At 41.4% G+C, this 18,594-nt stretch overlaps 1 protein-coding gene across 3 annotated transcripts in view; it reads left to right on the forward strand.

Moving 5' to 3' along the window:
* Positions 1 to 17,595, forward strand: part of LOC147307406 (latent-transforming growth factor beta-binding protein 2-like) — a 90,215-nt gene extending 72,620 nt beyond the window's left edge. Inside the window, exons 32-41 of one of the 3 annotated variants that reach the window (XM_086274814.1) lie at positions 5,214 to 5,342; positions 6,936 to 7,070; positions 8,112 to 8,309; positions 8,409 to 8,504; positions 9,110 to 9,238; positions 9,389 to 9,529; positions 9,691 to 9,864; positions 10,028 to 10,192; positions 12,459 to 12,608; positions 14,064 to 17,595. In XM_086274814.1, the coding sequence (XP_086130940.1) occupies positions 5,214 to 5,342; positions 6,936 to 7,070; positions 8,112 to 8,309; positions 8,409 to 8,504; positions 9,110 to 9,238; positions 9,389 to 9,529; positions 9,691 to 9,864; positions 10,028 to 10,192; positions 12,459 to 12,608; positions 14,064 to 14,239 (1,493 nt within the window). In that variant the 3' untranslated portion in view covers positions 14,240 to 17,595. Of the gene's footprint in view, positions 1 to 5,213; positions 5,343 to 6,935; positions 7,071 to 8,111; positions 8,310 to 8,408; positions 8,505 to 9,109; positions 9,239 to 9,388; positions 9,530 to 9,690; positions 9,865 to 10,027; positions 10,298 to 12,458; positions 12,609 to 14,063 lie in introns of all 3 variants that reach the window. The other 2 variants (XM_086274813.1, XM_086274812.1) reach the window with 2 other exon arrangements.
* Positions 17,596 to 18,594: the final 999 nt, after the last annotated feature.

Below are 18,594 nucleotides of genomic sequence, written 5' to 3' on the forward strand. Positions count from 1 at the left end.
GGAAGATAATGAGAAATAGCCCAATATTGAGGCCCTTTGAAGACAATACCGCACTGTCATTGGAAGCCAATTGTAAGGCCAGAAGCTGATAGAAGTCATTCACCTGAAAACAGAGATAATGGAGCACTCTGGCAGAGTCCCAAAGTAGAACCTGATCGCTGCAGTTCTTCTAAGAGAAGAAAGATGAGATAGTCAGGCAAGGCCAGCTTACTGTTTGTCCCCCCCACCCTCGTAGAGAAGCCACAGTCACCTGGCACTGGCTGGATGGGTTTGTACTCACGCTACATCTGTGAACACAGCTAGCCAACAACAACAGGCACATGTCCATGACTTCCAGAGTCCACGAAGACTTATGTATTTCCTGGCAGGACTGAACACCTTGGGCTCAAGACATTTGCAAAGTTTGTTGCACAACAAATTGGATTTTTTTTTTGCTCTTTATTTTGTAATGTGGTATTGCTTGTCTTTGTCACTCTCATAGCACCATAAAACAACAAATGGAGTTTATGACCAGAAAAAAAGAAGGTCTAGATATTTTCCTCATGTTTAGAGAGGATCCAAACAGTCACTGGAGAGTGACAGGCGAAGAAGGGAAAGCAGACTGAGAGCATCAGAATGGAATGATGTGTTGGACCGTAGATTGAAGCTGTGGGTGTTTGTGGCCGATTGCGTGTGCATGTCAGCGTGACTGTGTGTGCGCACGTCTGTGGTTAAGTGTGGGGTTATTTTTGGGTTTTTTTTGGCATCCTCCCGTGTGTGTTTGTGTTGGAGAAAGAGAACCAGAGACTGTGGTGGTTGCAGAGATGCACTCAGGGCAGAGTGTGGCTTCACATGTTTTCATGACCCAAAGTTTTTATTAGACTATCAAGTGATGCTCTGGAGAGAAAATGCTGCTGCGGGCAGTGTTGACCGGTGACAGATCGTAGATCTGCCCACCACCCCTCGTCTACTACACTGATCCTGGCTATGTGTGGCTGCCTCCTCACTGCACTTTATGATCTTGTCTGTCTGAGTGCAGAGGCCTTTAGTTCAACAAGACTTGATTGAAGCCAGCTGCTCACCTCTGCTCTTTTGACTTCAGAGACAAAACACTGCTAAGCAGCTCACACAGGTTAGATTTTCATCATTGCTTGCTGTGCATTAGGGCTTAAGGACTTTGCCTGCCATGATATATGCATTTTATTTAAATCACCCCATGTGCCCTTTAGTTGCCTCTAGTGTGATGATCCCTTTTATACCTTTATTTGCCCAAAACCGTGAAATTCTTGATGCTGAAAGTGTCTTTTGAAGGAGTTGTGCTGGAATTTAGCAGAGACACCCAATCTCCAGGAGAAAGCTCATACAGACATGTGGAGACTCCACACAGAGCTGCCTGGGTTTGGACCTCTTAGTCCGATTCCACTTCTGAGCCACTCACCCAGTTGCTAACATGTCTGACATGCTCCTGAGGAGTCCTGAGATGTGGCCTGATTACAAAATCTTCTTTTATAGTTCCACAAAACTCTATTTATCTCATCTCTGTGGGTGCTTGACCATTTTTCTCCTGTTGCTATGTTGTGATGCTGTTTTCACTAGATGCTACAACAAACACTCGCACAGCTCAGCGTTGACTCACAGCCCCGGTTTGAGAACCAAGCCCTCTTACTTTTAAAATCACTCAGCGTTACACACAATAGTGGCTTGTTTCACCTCGCGAATGGAAGTTTTGGGAGATGCTGCCGTCACCTCAATAAAAAAATGTTTAAAGAAAGCCCAAGGATGGAGCCAATTACTCCCGGGCATTTTTTGGTGGCTTGCAAAAAGAAAATCATCAAATATTCAAGAAGAGACCAGACGTGGTAATTTGCAGTTTCTGCGAGGGGGTATTGCTTTATTTTTACTCACCCGCCTTTGAAAGAGGCAGCGGTTGTCGTTGGCTCTGCTCCCTGCGCTCATTTAGATTTAGAGGCCGTGACACAAAAAGGGAAAAACAGAGGGGCTTTTTTTTGCCACAGCAAATGCCACCGCAACTGTGCTATAAGGTCTACGCTCAAATCTAACACGATGCCGTACATAAGTGTTTGGACGCGTGTGTGTATGCGTGCTGCACATCATTGTTTTTAGCTTTAATTCACCATCACGCTCGTAAATTCCCCCGAGCTATGCCTCGTCTTTAATAAGGCTTTTACCCAAGGGCGGAAATTGTCTGCGGTCTCACTCTTGCCAGCCTCCCACCCCTGTAAATGTATAGAAATCTGAAGACTTTAACATGTGTGTGACTCCTCGTGCAGTTGTACTTTCTTTTTAAGATGTACACTGGTCACACCGCAGGTTGGTCATCAGTGTAGTTAACCCAGGACCGGTTGTTGATGTAATATCTGATAAAGCCCGCAAACATGCTTCCCTGAAGGCAAATACCTCACCTTATCCTTAACCGATCATGTGTGAAATAACCTCTGCATATGGGTCCAATCAGACAAGGGGTTGCCCGAAGAACAACGGAGAAGTGTGGACTGTGGCGGGGTGAGTCAACAGTCATTGATGTATCCCTGTATTCTCTTTGCCTGCCGCCATGTGCTTCAGATTAACACATGGCACAGAGACCAGTTTTTAACACTCCTCCACACCCAAATCCACCATCACCGGATCCAGGAAGCATGTCCTCCCGGGTCAGGCCGTTAGAGTAGGTTGTTTTTGGGCCCGTGCTGCCCCTTCATCTCAGCTTTCCTGCCTCACTTCTTCCCCCCAGGCAAATTACAGCGCTGCATGTGTCCTGACGTAACTGATGATCGCATGGAAAGACTAAGAAAGGCAACCCCATGTCGTGCTAGTGTGAGACTCGCTCTTGGTGGAGTTATCTCATGCTGTAATATTCATTTTTTCCCACAAATCATTAGTGCTGCAATTATCAGCCTGACTGTCTGTGGTTGACAGACCTAAATGGCTGGTCAAGTAATGCTATCACTCAAACACTGCAAAAAGACGGGCACAGCAATGACTAAATTCCAGTTTTCGTTTTGGTCCAGATTTTCTTGTTCCTCTCAGATATGATACTTTGAGTGCATCTCATCCCAACATGTGGTTTGCAACAGATTTTCTTCCATGTCACACACGAATGAAAATCCGCCTTCAGACACTGATTATTTCACATATTAGCAGAGAGCTTTCATCGACTTCCCTCCCCGGACCTCCCAGCTGGTCTCTGCTGTCAATTCCAACATTCCTAACTCCACTTAAGCTCTTCACACTTGAGAAAAATGTTCCTTAAACCTTGGTATACAATACTTTCCCCCCCTTTAATAGAGAAACATGGCTAACTAGGCCTTTGAGATGTTATTCCCTAAAAAATTTTCAATTGTGTGCAATTCCTTAAAGTATTCAAAAGCACATCCAGTAAGTTGGCGGTTCTTAGTATGTGTCCGTCCATTTGAGCCCACAAGTCTATTCTAGCAATTTCAGTCCTCCTCAGCCCTTCCAGGGAAACATTTTACAAATGACAAAGGCAATTTTGTCTCCACAGTTTTATTAGCTGGTGGGAGACCCTGTCTCTGACCCCAGAGGCATGTTAGAGAAATGTCCAAGTCAGGACAGAAACACTGGTAGAGGATTAGTTCCCCCAATGAGCCTGAGAAAGGAGATTTCTGCGTTGGAGGAGAGGACGGGGCCCTGGCCAAGCGTGCTGTTCAAATCAGATGGATTGCGGTTTCTCTGTCCCACTTTCTTCCCCCTTTTTTTTTTCAGCTGAAGCGGCCTGTATTAGTCCTCATAGGCAAAATAGAACAGGGTTAGACAACATGTGAATGATGGCGCTTTTTACACCATAAATCATATTGTCACGAAAGTTTAAGGTACCACTGGTCTTAACATCTTGTCTTTATTACAGTTAGAGGCAGATGTATGAGAGTTTTTAGTGGAACGGATCAAAAATCATTTAAATATTCAAGATGTCGTGATTTTTTCCATGTTCAGAATGTTTTTTAATTTCAAGTTTTGTTTTGTTTTTTCCAAAGCCTATTATCACTCCAGTGGAGTTACTATTAGTCATGGAAACTAATAGTTTCCATGGAAGGTTATGAAAGTTAAAAAGAAAATATTAACAAAATCAAATTACGCTTACAATAAAACAGACACAGTAAAGTAGTATTCTTTAATTTCATCTGTACAATTCATATCAGTTGTGAGGCCTGCCTGTTGTAATGTTTTTAACTTGGTGCCTTGCAGAAAAAGTACAAGCACTTAACTTCTGGCTGTGTTTGTCACTTTTACTTTATCCAAATTGTTGATCAAGTTACCTGAATTTATATTCCAGCAACCCAAGAAGGAGGGAAACTGACCAGAGAATAATTTCATGTCACTAAAGTGTGACCATTAAGCACTGTGAGTGTTTTTAAAACAATTATAATCAGCTTTACCCCCCTCCCTGCAGCATCAGTCTTTGGCTTCTGCTATGCTGGCGATGCCAAGAAATACTAAATCATGTATGTTAGAAATTGCAAACAAATGTTACCTTTCAAACAGCAACTGGTAGGGGGAGTCAGTGCGGTTACGAGGTCCGCTGTTAACAGTTTCGACAAGCCGAACTGACATAAAGCATATAGTTTCTCTTGTGATTTTATCAACCATGTTTTATGATTTAATGCCTTGCAAACAAGAAACTACTGCAGACCCGCCAGATTCCTAACTTCCATTTCAGGCCCCCACAAAGTCCCCCTATGCTCTCAGTCCTTTCGTAGTAAGAGCCTGTTTTTCAGTACATTCATTGATTAGATTGGAAAGTGGTTCATGCCAGAGAGCTGCTCTTAATGCCAGATCTGAACTCTCCAGCTGCTTGTAAAGTCTTGGTGAGTACTGAATGTTGGCTGGATGCTGCGGACTCCTCTGTCACTTCCCACTCGGCTGACACAACTAAAGAACATTCACCCGCAGCTTTCCAGACCCACATCACGCTCACGTTACACTGTGTCCATGCAGAGAGAGAGAGCGAGTCCCCATGAATCAATCCATGAGGAGCAAAGTTTGAAAAGCTTCTTAACGAACTGTCTAATCTGTACACTGTCCCTGACATGTTATGATGGCAGTGATTTCTCTTGTTATTGTACGGTCAGAATGGTAGTGGTGTTTATTTTGGAGAAAGCGGCGTAGTGTTTACGGAGGCAGTCCGAGAGTCTGTTGTGCAGAATGACACTGTAAATATTAACGCTGCGCTCACCTCTCTGCCTGCTCTCGCCTTGCAGATATTGATGAATGTGACAACGAAACCATCTGTGGGAGCAACGGCTTCTGTGAGAACACAGACGGCTCATTCCGCTGCCAGTGTGACCGAGGCTACACCAACCCTCCGGGAGATATGACCAGATGTGTCGGTGTGTTACTGCTGTCCAGAAAGTATCCGCTGTAGACAAGTTAAACTAGCCTGTTCATATAAATGTGTTTTTCAAAATTAAATACACTATGTTGAAATATATTCCAATACAATCCATAATTCGTTGGTCAAAGTAGTAACATCCACCATGGAGGTGTACAGAGGCATACTCTGTACACCTCCATGGTGGATGTTAAATCAGACAAACAAAGATGCAGTTTAAGCATAAGGAGTTTTATAAAGATAGTCTATGAACTGTTTAGGAAATACACTCGTTTTTATACGCAGTACCCCATTTTCAGAGGCTCCAAAACCTAAATCTTAAATATGATATATATTTTTTAATACAGATGCTGTCTTGACTTCCTGAGGTTTAGAACCCAAGGCCCAAATGCTGTGTTTCCTCCCCGGAGATGCTCTCCTAGTTCTTTACTGCAGCCACTTTAAGCTGCTGCTTGTTTGTGGGTGTCTCTGCCTACAGTTTTGTCTTCAGCAACTAAAAAGCATGCTCTGTTGGACTGAGACTGACTTGGCCATGAAGAATATCCTATTTCTTTCCCTTGAAAAACTCTCGCAGTATGGTTTGGAATTCATTCAACGCTGTGAAGAGCTGTCTGATTACTTTTGCAGCGTTCGGCTGAATCTGGGCAGAGAGTGTAGATTTGTACACTTCATTTATCCTGCTGCTTCACAACATCAGTTAGATGCTATAAAGTGTTTGTTTTTTTAAATTATTAGATATGTAAGTAATTTTGACATGATTTACTTTAGTTGTCTTCTGTGATCTTTCAGCGCTTTTGGTGTTGCTGAGCTGGTCAGTGCATTCATTCTTTTTAAAAATGCCCCAGTTTGACGATTCGCCGACTCCTAAAGTTTTTGTTTTTGCCTATTGGTGGCGTCATATTCATATTTAAACACCCTGCATCAGTTTCAGCGATTATGTCTGCTTCATTTTTCATGGAATAAGAATGGAGCAGGCCTCTCCTGGACATGAACCTGCTTGTCAATTGTCCAATTACTTTTGAGCCTCTGAAAATGAGGGACTGTGCATAAAAATGGGTGTAATTCCTAAACAATCAATGCAGCAGTTTTGTTAAACTTCTTCAGTTAAAGTTGGACCTTCAGTCACATCTTAACTGTTTGCTTTAAACACTGCAGCGGTATACTGAGACAAAACTACAAAAATTGTATCTTTGTCCAAAAAATTATGAAACTAACTGTTAATAGTCATTCTGAACCACTTCCACGTATGCACTCTCATAGTCTAAATCTTAAAAGTACATCTTTTGTGTACAAATCTGCAAATGAAAGACTTTCTAACACATACACTGTTAACACTCATGGTAAAAACTACATCCTCCAGCTGAGAATTTATTGGCTGGTTATTAAACAATAAAAATTTACATTTATCATCTATTTGTAAAAAGTCAAATCTTTCTTAAGATAGATAGATGTAAGAATAGATGTAAGATAGTTTTATAAAGAAATGCATGAAGGACTTTTCTTTCATTTGAATATCAAGTACTCTTCTGACAACCGTGTGCATGTTCCCGATCCTTTACTGACCTAAAGCTTCCTCTCCTGCTTTTCTCAGACGTGAATGAGTGCGAGATGAGCTTGGCGCTGTGTGGGGAGGCCCTGTGTGAGAACTTCGATGGCAGCTTCCTGTGCATCTGCCCCAACGACAATGAGGAATTTGATCCCCGCACCAGCCAGTGCCGTTCCATGGGTAATAGAGCAGGACTAGAACTCAATCCCGTCATTGGGAGACGAAGTTTTCCCTGATTTAATGAGCCGTCTCTCATTATCCAAACAAGGGCGACTAGGTGGACATGGCTTACTCCACATCTCTTAGAGTATCTTTTGACCTGCGTGTTTCCTTTTTTTTTCTTTACAGGCTGGGGTTATGGTTGGGTGGGTTTCCCGCAAAAATTTGTATCAGCCTAATCCGCCAGACAAACGATGAAGTAACTTCTCGATCGGAGCCAAGCAAATGCCCTGGGGCCTTAGTTACCGTAAACCCATTTCCCCACCAAGACAAACAGGGATAAGGTGTAGCTATTAGCAATTAGAGCTAAAGACACATTGCTCTGTGCTCTTGTGCTAAAATAATCGGAAAGTGCAGAGGTTAAAGATATGTAATGCAGTGTAATTTCAGGATGACTAAAGCCTTTTGAGTCATGGAAATATCATCACATTCCCAGTTTGATAGGCACATGTGTACACAAATTGGGGGTATTTACATTATTAAGCTACGTGCCCTCAGCGGGGATGTTTTTTCTTCTGCCTGGGCTCTAAACCCCAGTTATGCCTTTGTGTACCTTTCTGCCACATTCCACTGTTTGCTTTTGACGTGTGTTAATCAATCATGTGAGACTGAATGGTGTGTTGACTCACATGCCAGTGTTTCCATTTGGCTAAGCCAGCAGCTTAACGGTGAAATGCCTGAGCCCATGCCTTTGGACAAATGAGCAGGCTCAGCAGTGGCAGGCGAGGGTAATGCACTACCTGCTGAAGGGATGTGGACGGATGAAAGAGCGGAGGCCCTTTGACGCTGTTACGGTGTGATGATGTGCACCTCAAGGTTAGGATTTATTGTAACTTTAGCTTCCTGGAGAGCTCGTCTGTGTAGTGAGGTATGACTTCAAAAAGCTGTATCAGAGAGCATTTTTCCTTCCTCAAACACCAGACCGTGACTAAATCCACAGATGCTTTCACGACCGTGATCTCTGACATCGCCTCACCTGCTTTATTCTTTGTTCACCTACAGCTGAGAGGGACACCAAACCCATTCCTGCATTCCCCACTTCAGCAGAGGAGAGGAGGGAGTGCTATTATAATCTGAATGACGCAAACTTCTGCGACAACGTCTTGTCTCACAACACCACCAAGCAGGAGTGCTGCTGCACGGCTGGAGCAGGCTGGGGCGACAACTGTGAAATCCACGCCTGTCCCGTCCAAGGAAGTGGTACAACAAGAGCTTTATTATCGGAATAAAGTGAACATATTGTAATATTAGAACAGCGTTTTTCTGTGTTTTGTTAATCTGCTTGTCTTTGTTTTTCAGATGATTACAAACAGCTGTGCCCTTACGGCAGTGGATTACTACCCTTGCCTGTTTCCTCTGTACAAAGTTTTGGAGATGAGCAACGGGCTTACATAGGTACACACTCTTCGCTTGTAAATGCTACCTCGTTTTGTAGATTTTCCCTGTTTTAACCCCTCAGCCGTTAAAGCACGATGGGGTTTTGTTCTCACACTGGGGTTGGGCATGCAGCATGGACTCCCAAGTTTGCAAATGTGATAACTCGAGAAAGACACCAGGTTAAATAATGGAGGCCTTGAGTCAAGTATTCTGAAAATCTCTAAAAAAGATGTCACCTTAGTTAGTTAATATTAGTAACCTTGACCTCAGAGTCAGGGTCACAGGGTCAGGTTTTCTGAAAATCTTGTGCAATAACTTGAGAAGGAAGTCAGGATTTTCAAATGTATACAATAAGTGCATCAGGGGTTAGGACTGGCTGTCAACAGCATTTTTAATGGCACAAAAAGGTGAAATGTTTTATTTTCACCTGCAGCAACTTTTAAAGCCAGATGGACCGGCCTCATGGTAAACGTGCCTCTATACCTGAGTATTTACTGTAATTGCAGCTTTTAAAAAAAGAAGCGAATGACAGTTCTAGCACAGGGTCAGGATTTGAAACTTTTTCAGCTCACACATCGCAACGTGACGCACATGACGCAGCTCTCTCTGTCTTTGCCCCTTAGATGCAAATGAATGTGAGATTTTTGGGCCCGACATCTGTAAGAATGGGCAGTGTTCAAATCTCTTTTCTACGTATACTTGCTACTGTCGCTCCGGCTTCTTCTACGATAACATCCGGCTTGAGTGTGTGGGTAAGAAAGTCTTTTTTTTATTACCTATTATGTATGGTGTATGTATAAATGTATGGTCTCATTCGTGGTCTGCTTTGTATTACCATGCTAATGTGCTAAAATGCAATGATTTTGGTGACGTCTGAGTCTCTTTGCACTAATTTTTTTAAGATTATGATGAGTGTGCATTTGGAAATGTCTGCGAGAACGGGGTGTGTGTGAACACGGCCGGGTCATTCAACTGTTTCTGCAGTCCTCCGTTGGTTCTCGACAGCACACGGCGACGCTGCATTGATCTCAACACCACAGAGGGTGTGACACACACACACAAACCGATTCAATTTTTTTTTTTTGACAATTTATTCTTCTTGGATATTCAAAGAAAAAGTATAACTTGGTTAGCTGACTCTTAAAGTGATATTTTTCTGATTCTCTTATTTTTTCTCTTAAACCCTTCTCATTGTACATCCCAGAAGTTGTGGACTCAGAAGATGACGTGCACGTGGATATTTGCTGGCAGCAACTCGAGGGCGACAACATGTGTGCCAAACCGCTATCAGATCGCAGAACTACATACACTGAGTGTTGCTGCCTGCACGGTGTTGCCTGGAGTGAACACTGTGCCCTCTGTCCCAGGAAAGACTCTGGTGAGAAGCAGGAATCAGATAAGATAGTGATTTTTTAGTTTCATAATGAATCTATGTACCATGTTCATAGCATAGCGTATTCATACAGTAATGATTTTGTAATTTTCCATTTGATTTCAAAAGTAAATGATCATTTCTATCCCTTGTTTGCTGCTGTGTACAGCTGACTATGCAGTAATGTGCAACGTAAGAGGAAGTTCAGATAGTCTGCGAGAGCGAATAGGATATGAGTACGGTGTTGAGGGGATAGATGACCCTGCAGAACATTTTGGCCCTCCATACTGGGATCATTACGGCGGTGCTGGTGGACCCTATGATATTTCTGAAGGTGAGAACTACTACGGCATTCAACAGCCACCCCTCCACGTCCCCGTCCGTGTGCCCAGTGTGCAGCCGAGAGAGTACCAGCCGCAGCGAGTGGATCCATATGCTGGTGACTATATGCATGCAGTTGTGTTCTGTTTTAGTAGTTTAACATAATATTTCATAAGCTTATCAGGTATAGGCAAATATACCTACCTGGGATTCAAAGTAGCTTTAATATATACAGCAGCTACAGTACTGTGCAAAAGTCTTGAGCCGCACCCTGCTTTCTTTATGTTTTGCTAGGAAATCAGTACATCAGTTTATTAAATTGTGCAAACATACATGGATATATAGCATATTAGGGAGAAACTTAGCAGCTTGTACACTTCTAACAAGCCTGAAAGTCAGTATTTAGTATGAGCACCTCTATTCTTGAACGCAGCCTGAACTCTCTTAGGCAGCTTCCTGTAATTGCTTAAGTAGTCTTCAGGAATAGTTCTCCAGGCTTTTTGAAGGACATTCAAAGCTCTTCTTTGGATGTTGGCTCATACTTGTTAAGCATCATGACAAGATGATCCCACACCGCTTCAATAATGTTGAGCTCTTGGCTCTGGGGAGATCAATGACTGACAGTATTCCATTCTGTGTTTTTCTATCCAGGTATGTTTTTACTGTATTGGCAGTGTGTTTAGGATTATTGTCATGCTTAAGAATGAAGCTGTTTCCAATTCAATTTTATTTATATAGCGCCAAATCACAACAAAAGTCGCCTCAAGGCGCTTCATAGATACAGAGAAAAACCCAACAATCATATGACCCCCTATGAGCAAGCACTTTGGCGACAGTGGGAAGGAAAAACTCCCTTTTAACAGGAAGAAACCTCCGGCAGAACCAGGCTCAGGGAGGGGCGGGGCCATCTGCTGCGACCGGTTGGGGTGAGAGAAGGAAGACAGGATAAAGACATGCTGTGGAAGAGAGACAGAGGTTAATAACAGATATGATTCAATGCAGAGAGGTCTGTTAATACATAGTGAGTGAGAAAGGTGACTGGAAAGGAAAAACTCAATGCATCATGGGAATCCCCCGGCAGCCTACGTCTATTGCAGCATAACTAAGGGAGGATTCAGGGTCACCTGGTCCAGCCCTAACTATATGCTTTAGCAAAAAGGAAAGTTTGAAGCCTAATCTTGAAAGTAGAGATAGTGTCAAACCAGATAGTATTGCATGGTGGATCAAATCTGATCTATTGTTCATAATTCTAACAGTTGTGACAAGATCCCAAGATGATCACAGATGCCTGTAGACACTCACTGCTGTACCTCTCTACTGTCATCTCCTTTGTACATTTTGACAAGTTGAACCCAAAATTTCTCATTTGGATTCTTTACTCCATAAGACCTGTTATCTCTGATTATCAGCCCAATCACTGTGTCATTTTGGATACTTCAGACATTTCTCCTTCTTTCCCTTCCTTAAGAATGGCCTTTTGATAGCCACCCTTTGAATGAGACCTTTCCTGATAAGGCTTCATTGAGAAATTTGTCCAGTTTCTTAAAGACGTAGCTTACAAACACTCTTCATCTGCTGTAGATCATTTTTTTGTTTTAAAGACACACCGCACACCATTCCAATACATGTCAGTTTTTCATCTAATAGCTCTTTGTAAGTCACCTTGTTGGTGCAATTACAATACAATTTTATGCTGTCAAACATCATTATATTTAAAATTTTATGCAGATTCAATAACAGAAATTAGAGCAAATGATGTGTTGTTGAAAGGGTTAATAGTAGCAAAATGGCTGAAGAAATGACCTAAAATTGGTTCTTTGCTAAGTTGTCTCTTAAGTGTAGACACAACACTAGTTCATCCCTCAAGTTTGGTGCTTTTTTAATCTTGAATGATCGATGGATCAGTGTTAAATGGCTTAAACATTGCTGAGAAAATGGTTAAGGACTGGGGTGAAAATGAGTGAAAAAGCAGCCAATGTCCAAAGAAAATCTTTGAAAGACCTTTAAAAGCCTGGAAAACTGTAGCTCAAGTACAAGATAAGTCTGGCTCCTTAGAACTAGGATGTAAAGAAATGACGGGTGGCTCAAAACTTTTGTACAGCAACGTATAAGCCAGAATATTTTATATTAGTTTTGTGAACGAGGATATCAAATGACCCATTAGTGGACTGGATGTCCTAACAGGTCCACTGACATCTAGCATTATGAGAGTTTGAAAATATTTTCTTTAAATAAATGTTGCAACAATATCATGTCTGTCTGTATATTTGTCCAATCAGAACGCTATGAAGGTTTTGAAGGTCTCCGGGCGGAGGAATGTGGAATCCTGAATGGGTGTGAAAACGGTCGCTGTGTTCGAGTGCGAGAGGGCTACACCTGCGACTGCTTAGACGGTTATGAACTTGATCTAGACAAGATGGCCTGTATAGGTGGGTTTTTCCTGCAGCATCTTTAGGGGCCTTCTCAGTAGGCTGCCCACATTTAGATCATGTTTTCCTAATAAAGAATGTTCAGGGGCTTCCTTGGATCAATAGGAGAATCAGTCACTTCATATAACATCATATCTCATTTAAAAATATGGTGCTGAATCTTGAAAACAAACCACAGTGAACTCTGCTTTCATGTTTCAAACTTCTGGAGCCAGTAGGTTAACTCTTCATGCAGTAAATCTTTGCCCTCAAGGAGAAGCTTTAAATTTAACAACCTTGCATTAACTTGTGTTTTATGGGAAACTAATGAAAGCCGTGTACTCCACAAAACCATCGTGTGTTACCCTTTGGTTTGACATTCCCTGGTTGTACACTGCCAAGAGCAAGGAGGCCTTGAATCTTAGCCACTTGTGTGTTACATGAGATATTTTTTATAAATGTACTTTGTTTGTTTTGTAAGAAAACAGAGTCTGTCTTTTAGTAATGAAATTCTATGATTGCAAGATTGTGTCCGCTACAGGCTTATCGACTTCAAGGTTAGCCAGTTTTCCCAAGAAAAGTCATTGAAAACCGTGGAAACATGTGGGAGCTATGCAACTCATGCCCTGCCTCCTTTTATAAATCTCACCGCTAGCGTTTCCCCAGCAGAACATGACATAAACACAAAGAGGGTCATTTGAGATTGACTGCTATGAAATGACAATCAGACCTCCCATGCTGGAAAAGAGAAAGAACAACCTGTTGAAGGCCAAAAGGAAACACAATCCAGTGGATTGTTAATTTTACCATCATTCTTAGAAGTCCGGCTCTCAAGATGGCTGGGAAATCGAGTGCAGATCCTGTCCAGCTGACACGCAACATGACGGCATGTTTGATTAAAGATATATGAGATTCTATGCAACACGTTTATCGTGTTGAGGGAAAGTAACTCCAACAGCAAACCTTTGTGAAAGTAATTAAAACACTTGTGTTGGTCACTTGTTGAGCAGCTACGGCTGAGGAGATAGGATGAGCTGTCCACTTATCAGAAGGTTGGTGGTTTGATCCCCACCTCCTCCAGTCCACATATCGAGTGTCCTTGGCAGGAAGCTGAACCCCAAATTACCCCTGATGCATTCACTGATTTGTGTACTGTATGATGTGAGTCGAACAATACTTCAAGAGAAAGGCAAGCACCTAATCCTCACATTTGAGAACTATTAGCTGTTTGATTTATTTTCTTGAAAAACAAGTAATTATCAAAAGTATTTTCATGTGTTTAAATCATAGTTTCTGATGTGATCATTTATCACGATGAAAAGTTAGAACAGAACTCAAATTTGTTGGAGTTTAACATGGAAAGGACGGGAAAGGGAAGAATTATAATGTTGAGGTGACCCCTCAGCAGCAGATAGGCAGCTTTTCCTTCTGGGATTCTCCCTGCTGACTAACTCATGCTGTGTCCTTTCTCCTCAGACATAAACGAGTGTGAGGACATCAGCGACAAAGTGCCTTTGTGTCAGAACGGGGAGTGCACAAACACAGAGGGATCGTACAAATGCACCTGCTTGCCGGGCTTCGTGGCCTCCGCCAAGCCACACAAATGCATCCCGGCGATCCCAGAGTCTAGGCTTAGGGAGGCAGGAAACTGAGTATGTTGGAGTGCCGGCTTCTCTGCCCATTTTCCCCCAGGGCTTGACTCTAAACCTCCAACAGTAATGCTGAAACGTCCAGTCTCGTTTCCCTACATACCACACGCACACATACTGACACATGTACATATAGAAAACACACACTTGCATTCAGCACAGGATGCATTATATCCCCCTCACACACATTCAAGAGGACCAGGAATTGTGCAGTGAATGTATTACATGGGATTTAGCATTCTCCAAATATCCATTTGCCTTAAAGGGATTTTGTGGACTTTTTTTATTCAGTAAGCCCAGGCAATTTGATATGCAGATATATATATTTCCACTTTATTTTCTCTATCACCTTCTCTTTTTGTGTGTTATTTATTTCATTTACATGACGGGCCTCTGCTAACTAAGAAAGCAAAATATTTCAGATGGCGTACTTGATTCGTCTCGTTTTACTTGTCTCGGTAATTGATGTCAGAGACAGTGTGGGGAAATAATAAATGTATTTTGTAAAAGAAGGAATGTCATCAGAAATCAGCCATACTGTATATCGGGATGCTCATCACTGTCAAACCTCTCATCAATTTCTCAGTCTCAGTTACATTGGACTAAACAGAAATTCAACACGGAACTTTTCCCACAGCTGTCTTCCTTTAAGATGACCTACAAGCTGCCGTTGAAGAAGCTCTGGACTGAGAACTGGGAGGTCAAAGCAGCGAAGCTTCCATAATACCAGCTTCACCCTTTATGTGGGCATGGAGAGACTGTAGATGTATAAGATGATCTGTGTGACACATGGAAAGCATTGTGATGTACTCTCACTGACCAGATCATTAGGTGTACCTTGCTAGTACTGGTTTGGGCCCCCTTTTGCCTTCAGAACTGCCTTAATTATTTGTGGCATAGATTTAACAAGGTCCTGGAAACATTCAGCAGAGATTTTGGTCAGTTTAAGTGCAGTGATCTCATTTTCATGTTGAAGAAACCAGTTTGAGATGATTAGAACTTTGTGACACAGAGTATTTTCCTGCTGGATGCAGCCATCTGAAGATACACAGTAGTCATAAAGGGATGGACATGATCAGCAACAATACTTTGGTGGACTTATTTGGTACTAATGAGCCCAGGTGGGATCTCTGCTTATGCTCCTGAGACCCAGCTTGTTCATTTATGTCCTCTGTAGTGGACAAACAAATCACAAAAAAAGTTCAACTAAAAGATTTTTTTTCTCTCAGTTCTCAGGAGTAGAAATGTGCCAAGAAAATATCCCTCACACCATTACACCACCACCACCAGAACCAATGATCCATGCTTTCATGTTGATTATTCCAAATTCTGACCCAGCCATCTAAATGTCATGGCAGAAACGGAGACTCATCAGACCAGGCAGCGTTTTTCCAATCTTTGTTTGTCCAATTTTGGTGAACCTGACAGGCCTAGCGCCCAGTCTGGTCGTTTGCTGCCGTAGCCAATCTGATTCAAAGTTTAACATGTACATAGACCCTTCTTCTAAAACCTACAGATGGTCATGTGGGAAAAATCTCAGCAGCATCTGATGCGTACTTTGATCTTCATCAACTCGTTATGACCAGGTCTATTTACTAAATTGTAGAGTCGCTGCCATGTAATTGGCCGATTAGCAAGTTCCATTAAGGAGCAGATAAACAGTTGTACCTAATGAAATGGACAGTGAGCGTATAGAACCTGTCTTCTTATGTTTGACTCCATTTTCATGCGATATCAGCAGCAATGTAGGAAAACAGTACCTTTCTTATTAACAGTATTAAGCTTGTTTTACAGTAGACGATCACAGCGTTGATTCTCTTTGTTGGCTTTGAAAGTGTGCGAGGGCAAATTTGTTTCATGCAACCACATCAAACAGGCAAAAGGATTTCTTTTTCCACACATAACATATTTGGTTTCGAATCTCACATCCAGACACTTCCCATGTCTGCATCTCTGAACACATGTAAAGACAAAGGCTTCATTTGTTGGAGAGGTTTGGTATATTTTGTACAGATCTAGTACTATGTATTATTTTTGTTATATATTCTCTCATTGCATTATAGCACAACAAATATTTTGTTCAACATAAAACATAAAATGTAAGAAATATCTGTCATTATAGCTTTTTGTAGATTTATATGTCTGTAAAAATGTTTTTTAAAGCATTTCTTTTTATGTATGAGGAGAGTGGCTGACACTGTACCAGAGGAACTGTGTGAATACCCTGCCCTGTGGAGCAGACATTGAATTATATTTTTTGGAAGTGGCAGCACTGTTCTAATTACAGACATTCTGACTCCTCCATTGCAAAGACGATGCTTTTGGAAGGCGAGCACCCACTTCTGCACATCACAACTTTACAGCTAAATATTAGTCGTTGTGAGCTTTAGTCTCTGGTGGATCCTTATGTCATGAATGTATCATAGACAGTATCAGCTTTCTGGTTTCTGAGTAACCACACGTGCCTTGTAGTCTTGTATTTTCAGGATGAAATTGCAGCAACACAGAAACATTAAAGTCTAATTCAGAGTCTGGAGGATGACTACATTTTGCCATTAACCTGCTTCCCCAGCCTATAAACCTACAGTTGTATAAATATTTTGTGTTGTTTTCTACATCCACTATTCTCTTCTGGTTAAATCATCACCTGAACCATAACTTTAAGAATTAAAAGAACTAAAAGAATATTTAAAATCTTTCAAAACCACAAATAACCTGAGATAAATGTAAAGCTGTGGTCAGTGGAAACATCATGCTCATTCATTTTGTTTACCTCTTGACTGTAATCACTATCAGTCATCAAAATAAAACATAAAAAAAGATCTACACGTTTGATAATTTACTTTGACAAATAGCACCCAACACACATTGCATTCATCATGTGTATACGCGCAGAGTAATTTGGGGAGTTTACTGGGATAAAACAAGAACAGTAAGTTTGTTTTAGTATGCATTATACAAATGATGATCATTAAAGTCATTAGGGCTTATTGCTACACAAAGCTGTGAGGTTCCCAAACAGTGTGGTTAAAGTATCTACACCAATCATGGGCATATTATTTTGTAATCATGATATGTTTGGTGGTAATTGTTGGAACAATTTCAATCAATAAATAAAAACTAATAACTTATTTTATATTTTTAAAATAGAGTTTAATTGTACTATAAGCTTTCAAATCATTCTGAAGTAAAAGTATTGATGCAGAAACACATCTTGTCGTTAAACACGTGTAGGATTTCTTTCTTTTCTTTTTCACAAATGTCAGTGTTTTCCCCTCTGAAATAAATTAAGCCTTATTAGGAACTACTGATGTTACTGAATTATTATTAAAGTAAATTTGTTTGAGAAGCCATATAAATTGAAGCAGAGTTATTTTGATTTTTTTATTACTTCTGCTAAGGAGGTTACGTTTTTGGTAGCATTTGCGTGCACGCCATTCTTTCTGTCTGTAAACACATTAGCTCAAAAAGGCTTGAGAAACTTTGCAGGGGTGTAGAATGATGTGATGTTTAAAATCCATTAAAATCTGGCTTACACCCACCAAGGTCTTCAGGGTCAGCTCAATGATTTATTGGTCAAAAATGGACAAAAAGCCTTATGACTTCGATAAATACTGTGATGACTATGATTCTGTCACGACCGCGGGTGGCAGACGTGTGGAATAGGAGATAGGACCCAAAATGCGGCAGCTCTGGTGCAGATGAGTATTTATTAAACAAAAGAAAATACAAACAGCAATGGTGTGGGTGATGGTGAAACAGGAAAACCTAAACTGGGTAAAACTAACAAAACAAACCAGAAACGAAGATGCAGGGAGGTCCGGGGAAATACACGTGGAGAGACGCAGGGAGACCGAGGGGAAACAACACAGACGAAATAGCAACTACTATGACAGAAGACACAACTTAAAAACACTCAGAGAACACAGGGAGATTACACACAGGTGGGGAACACAGCTGGGAGTGATTAACGTGACGAGACTAGGGAGGCAAACTGAAAACACTCACATAAGACGCAGACCTTCACAATAAAACAGGAAACACATACACGCAATGACATAACACACCAACTTAACACAGACTGGGGGACACAGAACATAGGAACATGAACCATGAAACAGAAGAGTACAAACACCCAAGGTAACCAAAACCACAGAATACTAATAAACTAAACATAAACACGGAGTCGCAGACCATGACAGATTCTTACACGTATGTTGTGTCCTGTCAACATATAGAAAGCAACATAAAACAATAAAAATTATCTTGTCACATTTGACCTCTGACCTCAGCTTCAGGGTCAAAAGATTGATCTGAAGGCCAAAGTTTTATATAAAGAATGATATATACGTATATTA

This window comes from Aulonocara sp. 'chitande type north' Nkhata Bay, linkage group LG19 (genome assembly GCF_057382095.1).
Source record: "Aulonocara sp. 'chitande type north' Nkhata Bay isolate Kocher_YH1m ecotype deep benthic linkage group LG19, A_spYH_male_GT1.1, whole genome shotgun sequence".
Taxonomy (NCBI): Eukaryota; Metazoa; Chordata; class Actinopteri; order Cichliformes; family Cichlidae; genus Aulonocara; species Aulonocara sp. 'chitande type north' Nkhata Bay.